Here is a 17,807-nt window from a genome sequence, read left to right as displayed (position 1 = left end):
CTCTGAATATTCTGTGAAGTTCCGAGAAAGTCAGTTTTGCCCATTTGGGGTCATCTTATTTTTTGCTCATGGAAGGCATTTTACACCTCGTTTACATCTATTCCCAGGCTTAAGCACAGGCTGGGATCGCACAGAGGCTTGTGCTAATTAGCCTTCTTACAGTTCAGGCAGGTGAATGGTAGCTTTCTGAAAGTTACTTTTCCTTAATATTTGTTAAAATCTACTTTCACCATTGAAATGGAGTTTCACTAACTATTCAAATAGAGGGTCAATTATTTTTCTACCTGGTCTCATTCCTGAGCACAGTATTAATATGCTAGAATGTACTCCGGTTTTCCATGAATGCCACAGTAAAAACAGCTTTTTGGTCCTTGTCACTGTACGAACATGATAGCATTGATTTTTTGCATGTCCCAAAATAGAGTGCTGAAAACAAAACATTCTACAAATCCCACTTTTAAATACCGTGCACCCTTCCTTGTGAAAAACAAGGTCTAAATAGGAGTGATATAATAATGTTTAAATAAGATTTTTACCTGTCAAAAATGGTTATTTTAACAGGTTGCACTGCAGGTTTTACACTGCAGCAGTCCAGCTGCAATGGAAGGCCTAAAGCTGTATTTTTTCCTAGTCACACTAGTGCTGCAGTCTACAGGCAACATTTCCATTTTCTTGCAATTGGTGTATTTCTGCCCCACATACTATGTTCTTATTGGAAAGTTAAATACACCAATCAGGTATTAGCTAATTTCTACGAACACATCACATCCAAGAACATTGCAGCACAACACATGTACATATTCTTGCCACACATTTCAACCACCAAAACTTTCTTTTCAAAATATGGTGGTAAAAGATGCTTGCACTAAGCACTCCCTTATTTACCACCAAAAACAAGTAATAGCACTGGTCAAAAATATTTTGCTCAATAATTGACGAAAAAAGGAAACGACAACGTTAATGCTAACTTGAGGAACTTTTCCCATCCATTTGGAGGAATTTTTGTGCAGGTCTATTCTCCCCCACCTCCATTATTTAAATAAAAATGAGCCTTTTCTGTCGCCTGACTGCCTAAGGACAGCTGCTGCTGTGGTGTTCTTCATATTGGACCTTGGCAATGCTGTTGAAGCAAAAGTCCCCTTGTTCAAGTTAACCCCTGTAAGGTTTGTTTTATATCCCACCGTTGGACTGTTCTTCTGAACAAGAAAGTTTGAAGATATCACCATGATAAATCATATTTTACATTCTTTACCCTTTGGAATACAAGTTAAATTCAAATCTCTTCTGGCTGATCTAATAACTAAACTGTTTCTTATGTCGGTCAGAAAACATAAGCATTTGTCTGAAATAACAATGTATGCGTTGCCAATCTTCGCCCCTTTCCTTCGTGATACCAAGGTGTCTGTGTATTTAGCTTTCAATCGTTCTAATTTTGTGTGTATTGAAAATTCTTAATGTGGTCGTCTATAAAGTAGTCCAAAACTTCAGTTAGTGCAGGAACCCTATAAAAATGGGTAAATAGATAACATTAATAATTTGTATCCAACACAGGCATGAAAACACCATTCCGTTTACTGCTTAGGTACTATTTTGGTGGATAGTATGGCGTCCCTGTGCTTCAACCTAAATCAGAAGGGATCTGTGTAGAAACAAGTAATATCCTCCAGTGCTCAGAGTGATACTGTTCATCAGATCCAGGTCTGGTGGCTCAGTGCACTAATGTGCCCATATCAGGGGTCTGTGTTTGAATCCCTGCTCATGGAGTGGGCCTGCTCAGTGTTTCATCTTTCTGAGGTTGATAAAACGAATACCATCGAGCTGGGTAACATCTGTCACCTGTCAAACGTGCAAAGACGGTGTATGCTTCAAGTACCCGTGTTGTGCAGTTAAATTGACACATTGTATATGTGCCTCGTGGTGTGTTTTGCTCACAATAACATCGTGTCTTTCTTTTCTCGCCACTTTCAGCTGTTGTGGTTGTATACACGCAAACTGCTACTGCAGATTTGATTTTGTTTTTTGTCCGTGTTCTTTTTCCTTCAGGTCTACGATTACTGTGACTTCTCGCTGCTGTGCGCCGAGGCCTGCGAGCACGGGCAGCATTTTGCTGGGGGAGAGTTCCTGGCGGCAAACCGCCTCATTATCTGGACCGAGGACTGCAGCAGTTTCATCTACCAGCTGCTTAACAGGTGGGCCCAGATGGGAGGAGAAGGCCGCGAGTGCAGGTACAGGATGAACCGTTGCGGGTGGGTTCATTATAGGAAATCACGGCATGTCACACATGATCAAAACCCAGAACAGAACGACTGTGGCGCAGCCAGATTTAGCTGGAGTGTGGCAGCCGGGCATCTTTGTTGGGAACAGCAGGGGTGGGGGGCCGGCTTTGACCACGCGGGACCCTGGCAGCTGGTGCTCTGATTCCATTTTACAAGTCACTTGTAATGAGTTACTGACCTAATCAACTTTAAGGCCACCGAATCCTTTTCTCCACAACCATTTTCAAAAGAAGAATTTCTAAAGCTTGTTTTTCATTTCCTTTATGTAGCGGACTTTCAAAAAGCGCGCACCCTGCTGACGGACGGATACTGAAAGAAACAATTTCTCCTCATCTGCTCTGCTCCACAGGCATGGATGGAAACGAGGTAACACAATGAGCTACACAACCCACGTTACATAAAAGCTTGGTGCCAAATGTTCTGAAATTTCTTTTTAGAATGTTGTCAAATTGTGCTTGACTGAGCATGTTCACCTAACATTTTTCTCTTCGCTCCCCATAGTTTCCTGGAATATTTGCGGGATGCAAAATGTAAAATATTTCACTCTAGTTTCTTTAAAATATTTTGGAGTGGTACCAGCTTCAGCGTCAGCTTTGCTCTAGAGTTTGAACTTTTAATTCTTAAATACCAATATCAATGGAAACCAATGATGACCAAAAGCACCATGGAAAAAATGTATTCTATTTTTCTTTCAAAGGTTTCTGCTATCCTGTAATTTGTCCCTGAGAAACTGTGGCTTCTTTGAATGCATCCGGAAACCTTATTACTTGGCAAAGTGGTTTACATTTTCTCTCTTCCGTGTAGAATATATAACTTTGTGCGAAGATAGTCATTTTGTACATGTGTCATAAATCTATTTTGTATTCGTTAAATAGCTAATTTTAGGTAATCGCTTTTTAAGGGATGCAAAATGGTATGTAAGAAAATAGCGATTACCTATTGGCGATTACTAAAGATATGCAATTGTGGTTAGGTAATCGCTAGTCGATAATACTACTCCATTCATTCCTATGGGCCTAAAGGCAATAGGTGCGAATGGTTTAGCATTTCCTAATTTGTGATTAGCTAATTGGTAAACGCAAATTAGGGAATGCAATACCAGGGGTGCCCAGGGGCCTATGGCCCCCCTGACGCACCCCCCAACATAAATGTGCACATGTAAAGCGCACACATGCATGTGTGTGCTACATTGCACTTTGAAAAAATATTTTGGGAGCATTTTTCAAAAATTGCACATGGTTACCATCGACTTGGTGTCAATGGTAATATCATTTCCTAAATGCTTTGTTTGCATTTAGAAAATACTTGGTGCATGTGCTTAGGGAATCGCAATTTGAGATTTCCTTTTGCCTTTTAGTAGTTGCATTTTTAGGTAATTGCAATTTTTGAGATTACCTAAAATTGCGACTACAAAGCCTTTCATACATCTTGAAAGGCTATTTTTAATTTGCAAACAGTCACATTTAGAGATTTGTATCATTTGCCAATGTAAACTGATTTCATACATATGGCCCCATATAGATTTTAGAAATCATGTCAGTTAATTTTTTTTTATCTCTTGCAGAAATTTTATTTGGTATTCAAATCTGAGTTTATTCCTTTATTAGTTGTTGGCATGCAAGCCACCTCTGTTAAAACCTCAGGCTAGTTGAACTTAAAGAATTTAAACCATCTCCATTTGTAGCACTTGGCCCATGTGGAATGGCTCTGCCCACCTCAGGCATGGTTTATGCTAAGCTATCCAATTACAGGGAAAGGAGAACCCCTTATAGGAACATATTTAGACAGTCTAAAAACAAATCACATGTAGTTTCTAAATTAAAAAAAAATAAGCTGCCATTATACAGTCACTTTTTGGATGCAACACCGGTTACAGGGTACCCCCTAATTATAATTACCGCAGTAAGGTCATTACTCTGGCCTTAACGTTGAAGCTGTCGAGGTAACATTGGGGGCATTCCTCAATCAATATCTACACATACGCATTGGTGCCTTTTTATTGCACTGAAAGAGCTTGATAAGAACCCACGAATAAGAAGTGAAGAATGAATGGCCTTGGTCAGGGTTGAATATACCCTGTGATCTGGTTGTAAAGTATAGGGCATGCTCTGTTAGCTACACTTGATTTTGAAGGAACAGAGAGATGTTGGTCCAGCGCGTTAAGCTGCACTCGCCTATTATTAACCAAACCCCTCATTGGTGAATAGAGCATGAATGTTTATACAAGGAGGTGCCAATTTACCAGTAATTCCTGGTTCCACTTTTTATTGTACGATAAATACAAATATACAGTATTTCATTGCTGAATTCAGATAAATCTTGACGCTGACAAGCAGCCAGTGTGTGTTTCAAAACTGAAGGTCACTTCCTCAGGCATTTAAAAATGATAATCGGTAACAGCCATAAATAAACAAGCATTTGCAATGCAATAGGTCTCGCATCAGGAAAATTTGAGCTATTGGTCTTGTAAATGACAATTTTTTTTATTTATGTGTTGTTTTTGAAAATAGCTAAATTAATAGCTTTGTCATTTACAATGCCAATAGTTATAACTTTCACAAATGTGACACCTATAGCATTTGTAATGCAACATGTTTTGTATTTACGTGACTTAAATGTATTGATATTACAAATTACAATGGCTTTTAATTTTCTAAAATAATTAATACTTAAATAAAAGTGATTTTAATTTATAATGGCAATAGCTTAAACTTTTGTAAATAACTTTTGTGAAGATTATGTTCAGTGTATTTTATTGTGACGAAAATCCAGGAACAGAAGTGAAATATTAACATCTTGTTGTGACATTTGTAATAAAGCTTGAAGCATTGAGAGAACGTATTTGAACCAGTTGTTGTTGAATGGTTGCGCAGATTGATGCTGGGGTGTCGCTGAGTGGTGCTGTGGTGGTGCTGAGTGGTGCTGTGGTGATGCTGAGTGATACTGGGATGGTGCTGAGTGATACTGGGATGGTGCTGAGTGATGCGGGGGTGGTGCTGAGTGGTGCTGTGGTGGTGCTGAGTGATGCTGTGGTGGTGCTGAGTGATGCTGTGGTGGTGCTGAGTGGTGCTGAGTGATAATGTTGTGGTGGTGCTGAGTGATGCTGTGGTGATGCTGAGTGGTGCTGTGGTCGTGCTGAGTGATAATGTGGTGGTGCTGAGTGATGCTGTGGTGGTGCTGAGTGATGCTGTGGGGGCGCTGAGTGGTGCTGTGGTGGTGCTGAGTAGTGCTGTGGTGGTGCTGAGTGGTGCTGTGGTGGTGCTGAGTGGTGCTGTGGTGGTGCTGAGTGAGGCTGTGGTGGTGCTGAGTGATGCTGTGGTGGTGCTGAGTGATGCTGTGGTGGTGCTGAGTGATGCTGTGGTGGTGCTGAGTGGTGCTGTGGTGGTGCTGAGTGGTGCTGTGGTGGCGCTGAGTGGTGCTGTAGTGGTGCTGAGTGATGCTGCAGTGGTGCTGAGTGGTGCTGCAGTGGTGCTGAGTGGTGCTGTGGTGGTGCTGAGTGATAATGTGGTGGTGCTGAGTGATGCTGTGGTGGTGCAGAGGGCAGGAAGGCACAAAAAGCAGTATAACAAAGGGCAGAAGGGCAGAAAAACAAGGGAAAAACGAGTCTAACAGAGGGCAGAAGGGCACAAAAAACGAGTCTAACAGGGGGCAGAAAGGCACAAAAACGAGTCTGGCAGAAGGGCACAAAAAACGAGTCTAAAAGAGGGCAGAAGGGCACAAAAACAAGTGAATAACAGAGGGCAGAAGGGCACAACAAGGAAAGCACTGCTTGCTGGAAACCAAAAGACTGTTTTATTTTAAAGAGACTTGTGATTAATTTATTCACTCACGATATTTAATTGATTTGTCAAGTCGTGACTTGAGCAAGTACTTAAATAAAGCTGGTGCAAAAGAAAGTGTGGAAGAAATCATATTTCATCAGTAAAACGTGAAAGGATTCTTTTTTTTCATCTTTAAATATATACAATATTGAGCAGAATTGGTTAAGCAAACCGGGACTGAATTGTTTAATTAAAGCGACAGAAAGAGCAGTGGTTAGAAAATATTGAGCAGACTGTTTAAGCAAACTTGCAGAAAGGCAGAAGTTAAACGCTCAAAATTCATCGTGTGTAAAGTATATTGAGCAGACTATTGAAGCAAACTTGCAGAAAGGCAGAAGTTAAACACTCAAAAATCATCGTGTGTAAAGTTAAAAGCATAAATATTGGCTTGGTTGTCATATCAAAAGAACTGTCTTCCAATGTGTGAAATACATATTTGTTGAAGTATTTTAATTGAGATAATCTCTGAGGAGTGGCAAGTTAATTGTGTCCAAACGCCATTTTTTCCAAAGCTAAGTATAGCGCGAGCAGGGAAATGCAAAGGGCTGCTCGAGTCTTCTAATTAAGAGTAAACACTCAGTGCGCAGTGAAGCGCGAAGGGGAGCCCGTGCCTGATAATCAAATGTAAACACATTGTGTGCAGTGGAGCGCGAAGGCCAGCTCAAGCCTTCTAATCCAAAGCAAACACGCTGCGTGTAGTGAAGCGTGAAGGAGAGCACGAGCCTTCAATTTTAAAAGTAAACATGGCGCAAGGATTAAAGCGCGAGGGACATTTCATACTGGCAACAGATTGAAATAGTGGGAGCTTTTACCAGAAAGGATAAATAGATGTACAGCTCGCTGTAAGGTGAAAACAAAGCTTGTAGCTGGCATTTAAATGCACACTTTCATGCCGGTTGTCAGAGCTTTAGTACAACGCTAAAACAAAAAGGAAAAAAAAGTACGAGTTGGAGCAGTTGCTTTATTAAACAAGCTCTTGGCATTGCTGTGGGGAAAGGGAAGGGGGGAGGAGAAACGCGAGACACGGCCGCCAGCCGGCCGTGAATAATTAGGGGAGGAGAAATGCCTGAGGCAGAGCGCACAGCTTTAGATGCCTGTGGGAGGGAGGCTGGTGGCTTTGAAGTGCACGTGCTTTTTTCACGGGCACTGCATGCAATCGCCGATGGTTAAGCTCTGGTTAAGCCCCAATATCTTTCGCAAGCTCAATGCGCAAGCGCATTGACAGGTTCGACCTAAAAATGACAACAAACAAAAATTTACAAAGCAATTACAGAAAACGCTTGGTCTATAATTAAATTGTTACAAGAAAAATAGTACAAGTTACTTACTGTACCCATGGCATGCACATTCAAGAGCCTATGTTGTTCAGCTTACTTATGAACAGTTACCAAAACGAATATTTTGATGTCTCCAGAGTCCTCATTTCCTAATATTCTCCCTTATCAATATTAACATTTTACTCATAACACAATACACGTGTGTGGCCCACAGTTGACTGATCACTTAACTTTGTGATTTTATAATTATTGAAAATAATATTAAATGAACCTGCTGGGTTTTCCCAAAAAATGTTTCTCGATCAACTGCTCTCCGATTAAATACTCGTGCAAAAAGGTAGATCTTAAAGATTTAACATCCAGATGATTCATTTCCTAATAGTCAACGGGATTTATTAGTTAACTTATGATGCAACATTAATAAAATATAATGTTTTGAATGGGCATTAAAACAAAAAAAAATCCCATATATTCCTTAATATTTAATGTTCCTAGAAACACAATATTTACCTGCTAGGTGACTGGGAAAGTCCTTCTCTAGTGAATATTTCTCAATGAGGTGTTCAAAGTATGAGGGAAGCCATACTAGCCTATTTTAATGACTGTGGCAGAGAATGATGCTGGCAAACCTCATGTTTGCCGTTATCATTCTCCACAAGGACCATGAAGACATTGAGTGCAAGTGAAGCACTTGAAGAGCGTTCTGGTACTCGTAATTGTAGTCATACAAGTACCAGAATGTTAACAAAAATACTGACTAGAGTAGAAATCCACTAGAAATCTGAAAGCCTTCGTGTGCTAAGGTACAGGGCTGGGAGATTAACTAATTTTAGGTTCAAGCCAAGGCTGAACAAGTTAATAATTAAGTAATTAACACCATGTAGTTGTGAAATGCAAGTAAGAATGGGGAATTTATTTAGACTTAACTGTTATCTTTATCATTGCCCACACCATTATAATAGAAGTTGGTTAGGCCACATGTAAGTCTACAGGGAAAATTGCTAAATTTTCAAGTTGAGCTATAGATTTCCTTTTGTGACCAGACTGCTCTTTAACCCCTTCACTGCGGCGGCTATTCCGCCGCAGTGCTAAGGGGGGAGGGCGGCTGAGCGGCGGGCGCATGCTGGTGATGGAACCGCTCAGTCACCAGCGTCGGTTCCGCTGTGCTCATGACGGAGCGGTTCCGTCACGGCCCCGCCCGCTCAATAGAACGCACCACGCAGGCGCGAAATCAGCACCGCGCAGGCGCGGCGGCCGGACCATGACAGAACCGCTTCGTCATCAGCATAGCACGACCGCGGCTGATGACGGAGCGGTTCCGTCATCAGCAGGGGAGGGGTTAACTAGATAACCCCAGTTTGCCATTGGTGACTCAGCTGGATGCAATTTCCAGGAAGCTTCATCCAGTGAAGCTCTGTGCCATTGGAAAGGCTGAGAACTAAAGTTGCAGAAAAGAGGCTGCATGGTCTATCTAGCTTAGGAAAGTGCATCTTGGGGGAATGATACTTGACATTCAGTCCTAACCTACTAAGCAGCATCCCTTACCTGTTTAGAAATTGCAGCTTTTAAAGAAATCAGATTTCATCAAGCACCAGACTGAGACCAGAGTATTCTATTGCCTCACATCACACTTCTTAGTGTAAAGACTGTGAATCTCCGTGTGGCATTGATAGCTCAAGTGGCCAATCCCTCCACCATATAAGCTTAAGTCCCTACATTGGTAATGAAATCCTACACTTAAAATTTGTAGGATTTATTTTCTGCCAACCTGTACCAGAGGCTAAGAAAACACTTAGCAAAAAATACGTCTTTATTCACACAAATATATATATATATATGACCAAGCTCCGTCCGCGGAGCGAAACGCGTCAGGGAGGGCACTTGCTCTTTTCATCCTTTGCAAAATAAAATGCACTGCTGACACCGGATTTATGTGATGGCTTGATGATTTAACATCTGGTAATTCCTTTGGAGGAGTGGAGGTCTGCGCACACTCGAACCGCCACCAGGAGCGGTTGGGATTTCGTTTGTTTATATAATCAGTTAAGTTATGCTATGAGGTCTATTAACACTTCGATTCTGAATTAGAGATTGGTGGAATGCCAGGTCAGCAGGGGGATAGCCGACAGCTCCCTTGGCAGAGGACTGTCCCCAATACTTAGAGATCCCCGCAAGCCTGGTTGGGATCAGTGTGCCCTTAGTGGAACCCCCACTGCGCCTCAGCTGAAGGTACTGGAGCTTTGTCAAGTGTTTATCATTTTTACTGTTCCCACTTGGCAAAGTGCTTTGTTTTTCGAAAATAAACTGCCAACGTAGTTTTTTTATTGAAAAAAAAAATGGCCCTGACACACTGGGAGTTTTCTTCCAAAGAGGGGAGATTATTTTTGTGTGTTTGGCATGAACTGGTGTTCACGAACAGGAGCAAGGTAGGTCATAACAACCATCCTTAGTAGGGTGGACTGTCTGATGGGCATTGACGGATGCCCTTCAATGGATGGGATGTTGAGCAACTGTTTCCGGCGGCGGAGTTACTTGAAGCGTCATTGTTGGAAACCTGGCACCAATATAGAGAGGGAACCACACTGTGGTTGATGGGGAATCCAGCAGCCACCATTAATCCAACGGTGGGATTTTCGGAGTTTCGTCCAATATGTTCTGATATTATATTCCTCTGTTTATATGAGCAATCTGTTTTTGTTTGCAGGGGTTTTCCTGTGCAATGGGCTTTTTGAATGAAAGAAAAGAACCATTTTATAAAATTCTATATGCGGGAGGAACATCCGGGAGAATCAGTTTCTGGCACATACCTGATGTCCCAGTATCCACATTTGATGGATCTCCGAAAGGTAATATTTTGAACATTTAGAAAGCTAATTATTTATTCAATTTGGATCTATCGTTTACTACAAACACCTGTTAAATGAGCTTTGTTGAAAAAGACATTTTGTGAATAGTATCTAAAAAGTAATTTTTCAAACGTATGTTCTTTTTTTTATCGGCACATTGCCACGATTAACTCTATAAAACAAAATAAAGATTAGTGGGAAAGTGTATATTTTGTGTAGAAATGTAAGCGCTGCAATAGAGCAGTAAGGCTTCAGTTTAGTCCTTGATGGATGATTGACGTGGTCCTTGTGTGAGTTGTAAAATTCAAAACTTTCCCATATCTAGGATTATACACCGACAATGACCTAGTCTGTATCAGCTGCATTGTTTTTGAGAATTTTTATAAAGCACACTGCATGTATGTTTGAGCATAGCCACAGTAAACGTCCATGATATACTGCACAGTGATTTATATTTTCACATTACCTGGCTTTCTTATTGTCATAACTTACTCAATGAGATGAGCACCAGGGCTGCGACAAGGCTCAGAAAAGTGAAGTTTCAAAAATGTATTTCACGAGAAAATTCTTAGCCTATAGTTTTCGGAGTTTATTTTCTTATTTGTAATGTTTTGGTTCTACACTTGATATCCATCTTTTCCATGTATTTTTGCAAAACAGTTTTTGCATAGGAATATAATAAATACATCTCTGCTCATTGGCTAAGGACCATAGTTGCCATCATACGTTATCAGTGCTGTAAATATGAAAATACACACCAAATAAAATAAATGTATCCTGTGAATTAATTGGTTTGATTAAAATAAGTGAGTGAAAAACAATTTTGTCTTATATTAAATTTGGTCCAGAGAGTCCAATGTCTTGTTTAAAGACACCGTAGAATGAAAAGAAAATCAGTGATGTGGTACCAGGCAGAGACAAATAACAATGAACAACAATAAGCATCTAGAATGTTGTGTTTTTGATGATGTCTGATTAGGTTTTGAGACAAAATGTGACATCATTTAGCAGATAGTCTCTTTAACCCATAAGCATGTAGAGCAATATAAATTATTGGTTTAGAGCATCTGTGATTAGTATTCTGAAATTTTCACTGGGGAGGACAGAATATTAAGCTGTTAATTAGCTCTTTGTTTGGCAGAGGTGTGCACTCTGTTTAAGTAGGGACTACCACTCTAGTTAGGAAAGTGTTGTACACACTAAGGGGCTTATTTACAAACCCCTTGCACTGCCTGTACGTCACTTTTTCCCCATGTTAAAAGTGATGCATCGGAGACACAAGAGTCTTGTAAATAAGCCCCTACTAGTTCAGCTGTGCTCATCCTCTGGTACGTTGGCACAGAGCAGTTACACTAAACTAGAGAGGCAATGTGTAAAGTATTTGTTGACACGCAGAAACACAGAGAAAACACCACAAATGTACTCCACTAAATATTCAATATTTATCTGAGTAAAACAAGACCAAAACGACAAAAATCCAACATACAAAAATCAAGAATTTTTAGAGATTAAATCAGAATTCCATGCTTAAAAATCAATAGCTCCTACTGGGGCTATCTGGTCACACTTGACAGGGACAATTCCTAAAGTTCCTTCCAACCACTATGGATTGCAAGCCGGATACAGGAGTCACGCAGACCCACTGACAGTAACTTGAATGCGTTCCTAATTGTAGACCATGCAGTGCGCAGAGGAGTTGAGTCGGTTACTGTACGTGGTGCTAGGTTGTTGAGGCTCTGGCACTCGAGAATATACTGTGCGCAAAGAAGGTGATGCACCCATTGCTGGTGCAAGGCCTTTGTTCCCTGAAGGCAGCGTAGAGGATTCATCGAGTTCGGGAGTTCAGTGCATCAGTTCCACTCGTCGATGGTGAACCACTGGGCTAAACGTGATGGATCGGTTGGAAGCAATACAGGGCCTGGACTGAGCTGCAGTCGGGACGGTGCACCACGGATGTTGGTGTTGCGGTTTCAAAGACTCGCACAGCGGCGACATTTTGGAGGAGCTGTGGCAATGTTGCGGCTGCGTTGTAAGTCAAGGTTGATGTGCTGTGCACTCAGTGAGCGGGGACACAGATTCGGTGAAGGCAGCGGCGATGCAACAATTTTGCATGGATGCGCTGGTTCCGAAATGATGATTTGGAGTTGATATTTCAATTTCTTGGTTGCAGCACCAATACCAGTTGCAGCTCCTGGAGGGAGTGCAGTGGGGCGGTGGGGCAGGGGATGGGCAGGGTGGGTGGTAGTAGACTCCTGCATACGGCTGACCGGAGTTATGTACATAAATAAAGAAAACAAATTGCATTGCACGCGCTGCAAAGCAAATGGTGTTGCAACGCGCGCATTGTAATTTGTTTTATTTATTTATGTACATAACTCTGGTCGGCTGCATGCTGGAGTTTACTACCCCCACCCTGCCCCTCCCTCGCCCTGCCACACTGCCCTGCAGCACTACCTCCAGGAGCCGCTACTGACCAACACTTGCTTCCAAGGGCCCAGGACTGGATTTGGCACAACTTTTCTTTTACGACTCGCAGCAGAAGAGCCCAGGCACATGTAGCAAGATGCAAGTGAAGTCTTTGTTGTCTCTGAGACTTCAGTAACAGGAGGCAAGCCCAACCAAGCCCTTGGAGAATCTTTAGATGTAGTGATCAAAGTCCAGTCTTCTCACTCCCAGACAAGAACCAGCAGGCAGCAGGCCATGACAGCAAAGCAAGCAGAAAATTGGAAGTCTCTCCTGGCAGCACAACAGCTCTTCTTCCTGGCAGAATGTCCTCAGTCCCGAAGTGTTCTGACTGTATGGCGTCAGAAGTCTGGTGCTTATACCCATTTTAGCCTTTGAAGTAGGGAAACTTCAAATAAAGGTCTTTGAAGTGCACTAGACCCTGCCCTTCCTGGCCTTGGCTCCGGGCACACTAAAGGGGGTATGCAGTTCTTTGTGTGGGGACAGGCAAAGACCTATTCAGGTGCAAGTATCAACTCCTCCCTCCACTCAGGAAGACCCCTAAGCCTGATGATGGGCTATCAAGATGTGCACAGCACACCTCTGCTCCCTTTGTGTGACTGTCTAGCAGAAATGCTCAAAGCCCAGCTGTCAACCTGGCTCAGACATGTATTTTAGGGACGGGCAGAAGCACAGAATAGTTAAAGTAAGAAAATTCCAACTAAACAGGTCAGGATGTCTACAAGGGATATATTTAACAAAAACGAATTATTTCAATCTATATCTCGAATAGGATGTCTCCCCCTGACATAACAAATGAATTGAAGAAATGAATGCAAAATATTTGTGAAGAGAAATGCATTTCAAACAGCAGGGTATATCATTCATTATTCAGTTTATATCCAAATTCACAAACCAAGGGGTTCATAACAACAAATACTCCCATACATCGATTACAAAAATTGAATTTATACTGAATGAAGTTTAACTGGTCATCAATATATAACTTCCCGTCTCCCTTTAACAAAATGGGAGTGTGTCCTATACATAGGAACTAACGCTCCATAGATTAATTCAATTATCACTAAAGGGAAGATTGGGTTAGATGTTGACGTTTCCGTTGCAATGTTTCTGTGAGGCCATCAACAGGACAAAAATAATTTGTGTGAAGATCCATGACCACTTTGGTCAATGACTTAAAAATCGAAAAGATGTGAAAGTGGTCTCTTCAAATCCTAAACCTATGTAGCCTTTTATCAAGGACTTGGGCAGTATTCATGCACAATCTTATAGAATTTAGCAGTTGCTGCATCTGTCTGTTGGGGCTTCTAACTTTTGTGGAACGCCGGAGTTCGCCGACAGACGCAGTGGCTGCTACATTCTATAAGATTGTATAGGACTACTGCTCAAGCCCTTGATGATGGGTTAGAGTTAGATTTAGAAAATTTGAGATGGCATAAAAAGAAGACAATCAAATGTAGTGCTCTTGAGTTTTAACAGAAAAAAACAAACATTCCATTAAACATAAAGTGATAACTTAAAAAAAATCATGTTAGTCTATTGGGGATGTAGACTGTGACGTAGGATTTTTTCCAATTGACTCGCAGTTAAGGGTGAGAAAAAATAACAGCTACCCTCAATGTCTGGTGCATTTAGAACATTTATAAATGCAAAGCCAATCAAACTTTTTCCACTAGCATAAATGTGCTTTTCTCCTGTCCGGAACACATCCCACCCATCTTACAAAATATTACAGTTGAACTGGTGAGTAGGCTGGAGTTGGAAATAAAGGATAGTGTATGGTTCATTTACTGGTGGAATAGGGGGCGTGCAGAAATGGGTGCTCTGATTGGGGAGTCAGCATATAAACAGTTCCATTTCATCTGCTGCCTCTCCTAGCAACTGGGCTTTTTTCCTTCTTGTGAGGCACTAGTGAATCCTCTCTTCTTTTTACAGTTTCACATATAGTGAATGTCATCTTGAATCATTAGCTCCCTGCTAATCATTACATTCAGGATTATATAACATAGCAGTCTGATAATTGCACTCATAAATATTGTCCTTTCCTAAGAATAAGGACATAAAATATCAGGCAAAAGTACTGAATATAAAAAGAAAAGTAATCCCCTTCAATTCCCGATCAACCATTATCCACCAACCCTCAAATCTGTTGCCTCAGCCTTTACAGTGATCTAAAAGGGCATTCTGCCACACTTGATTCATCTTTATTCAGGGGCTTGGTACACAGACTCATGTGCCTAGAGCTCGCCGTTTAGACGTAAAATCTAATCGCACCGGCAGTGATGTAAAATAACCATGCCCCAAGTCTTTTCAAAAGTTCTCAGAGGCCATTGTAGATTGTGATGCAGTTTTTCCAATATCATAGTATGCCATAATTCCATGACACACAATGCCTGTCCTGGGGGTTCTTTCTTTGACCAAAATCTAGCAATCAAATTCTTCGCTGCTCCTAGCAAATGCCTAATCACAATGTGTCATATTCTCTCTGTCCCCAAGGGTCTCATGTGCCCAGCTTGCAGTGACATGATTTCAAGGCATTGAGTCACAGGGATTCGCAATATGCTGTCAATGTGGCTGAGCACTTCCTTCCAAAGTATACTGATTTTTAAACAGCTCCAACACACATGAAACATAGTGCCAACACTCTCCCTACATTGCCAACAGCTATCAAAGGTGTTGGTGAACATTTGTTTCAAACTATCTGGTGTCAAATACCACCTCATGCAAATCTTCTACTCTGTTTCTCTGTGAAGCAAGCAGGGCATGACTTTCACTGTGGATATGTCACTCCTCTCCCATCTTCTCCCTGCAAGCTCCTCCCCTAATTCCTTCTCCCCCTGTATTTGAAAATTAAATGTTTTGGGTGCATTAATGCATGTATTAAGAATATTAAAAAGAGTTGAAATCAAGTCCCTTGTGGAATCGAAAGTGGGCAGATATTTTTCAGATGGCATAAGACGCCTAGTAGCAGCCTGCTCATTTTCTGGTTCTAATACTCAATGCCTCAGCTGTGCATAAGAAAGTCTATCTTGATCGGACAGCCTTTAAAGCCCTTCAATTACTTGAGCATTCATTCCCTAAACATGCCCTATAGTATTACACACTCAACAGCATTCTCTCTAACATATTGCCTTGTATCATGGGCCAGGGTAAATTGTGGTTTACAATGCAATGGTAAGTATGATGATGAGAAAGTAGTCAGACATGCCCTTGCTGATAGTTTATCCCAAATCCCTAGTGACATTTTGATGATTTCTGATATGTTTAGGTTACATGAACTGTGCTGTGTTAGGTAGCCATGGTGTGCACCACCGCGATTGTCCAGCTAAAGCCATTTCCATATAATTCCATTGCTCTTCAGAGGATCTCTCAGATGAATCTACCACTATTCATAGGTGTGTTGTCCAGTAATAATAAAGTACATAAGCACAGAGAAGCCTCCCACACCCCAGTTCTTTTGGTGCCATCAGAAGCTTTTTGTAAAAAAAAAAAACAGCTTTGCCACTAGCCCGGACAAATTTGACAATATGTTTCTGTAGGGCTAATATCTCTGCTATTGGGATTACTGTGGGCAGAGTTTGGAATAGCTACAGAAGAGGGGGAAGGATATTTATTTTATAATAATTCTGCCTAGCCAGGACTTTTGCAATTGTTTCCAGTGCGTATAATTGCGATTTTGAAGTAGGTCAGTTAATACCTTTCCAACCTGCTATGAAGCTTGAGAAATTAAAGCCCAAATATCTAACAGACTTTTTTGGCCCATGCTAATGGTGTTGGCACTCTCAGTGCCTGCAGGTGTGGTGCTGGAATGCTGATATTCAGCATTTCAGATTTAACCAAGTTGAAGGAAATCCCAGAGACTCCCTCGAATTTGGTTATGGATTACATCAGAGCTGGCAGACTGACTTCTTGTTCAGTGATGCAGAGCAAAACTTCAATTGCTAGCAGATTATTTTTTTCCTCCACCTCACCTAACTTTAATCCTCTAATTATAGGGCTTTCTCTAATGGCATGCCAAGGGCTTAATGGCAAGTTCAAACAGGATCGGGGACAGGGGATATCCTTGTCTCGTGCCCCTTCCAAGTTGTATTTCCATGGAATAGCCACCATTGACCCCTAGCCTGGCGGTGGGAGCCTCAAAATTTGCCAAAATACAATCCTTAATTCTACGTCCCAGCTTTATCATAGAGAGCAGGTCTTTCAGGAGCCCCACCTCATTCTGTTAAATGTTTTTTCAGTGTCCAGAATCACCAGGCGTGTTTGTAAAGCCTTCAAAGCCACCCTCTCAATTAAATAGCCAATGTACGAATATCATCAGACTCCTGCCTGTACTGCATAAACCCAACATGGTCTGCACCCACTAACTAGGGAAGGATCTTATTCAATCTATTGGTGATGATTTTAATAAAGGTTTTAACACTGAAGCTGTGACTGGACTGTAGTAGACACAATTAGGATTATTTTCTGGTTTAGACAGTGCGGCTGGTAATTTGAGAAGAAGGTCAGGCGGACCACATGCATACACATACACACACATCAACATGCGGACTCTTTGCTCATACCCATCTGTGCACACATTTACCGATCATTCACAAGCACAAACACATGCACACAACCATTCACAGCATGCATGCACAAATACACATATATTCATACAAGCACAACTTAAAAAAAAATCTTACCTGGCCACAGTGATTGTCTTGAGTGGTGGGAGGGAAGCTTTGGTGGTTCCTGTAGGATTGAGACTGCCACTTTCTCTCATTGGCTGACCTAGTTATAGGTCAGCCAATGATAGGAGGTGGCAGCCCCTTACTCTTTGCAGAGTGGGATGGGATCATTTAGACTGCTGACGTCATCCCACTCTGGGACGAGGCAACACTGATAGACAGTCCAGGGATGAAAACTGAAGCAAACAGGTTCGCGTTTGCAGTAAAGCTGGGGGACAAGGTACCTCTGCCCTTAGTGACTGGTCCCTATCCCTTCCTAATTTGGCGTTCAAGACTAAGGGTGTCTTGACCGCTCCGGATGATTCCACCCCATGGTTAACATCCTGTTTGGAATACCACAGGTTTACATATTAAAATGGATGATGACAATTGTGTTGTACTTGCGGCCAGCCATGAC

At 41.6% G+C, this 17,807-nt stretch overlaps 1 protein-coding gene across 1 annotated transcript in view; it reads left to right on the top strand.

The window, feature by feature from the left end:
- Nucleotides 1-17,807, top strand: part of WDR72 (WD repeat domain 72) — a 976,411-nt gene that overhangs the window by 291,218 nt on the left and 667,386 nt on the right. Inside the window, exons 8-10 of the mRNA XM_086958315.1 lie at nucleotides 2,044-2,189; nucleotides 2,546-2,642; nucleotides 10,079-10,220. Coding sequence (XP_086814441.1) covers nucleotides 2,044-2,189; nucleotides 2,546-2,642; nucleotides 10,079-10,220 — 385 coding nt within the window. The remainder of the gene's footprint in view (nucleotides 1-2,043; nucleotides 2,190-2,545; nucleotides 2,643-10,078; nucleotides 10,221-17,807) is intronic.

This window comes from Lissotriton vulgaris, chromosome 2_1 (assembly GCF_964263255.1).
Source record: "Lissotriton vulgaris chromosome 2_1, aLisVul1.2, whole genome shotgun sequence".
Taxonomy (NCBI): Eukaryota; Metazoa; Chordata; class Amphibia; order Caudata; family Salamandridae; genus Lissotriton; species Lissotriton vulgaris.
This window is presented reverse-complemented; position numbering and strand designations above follow the sequence as displayed.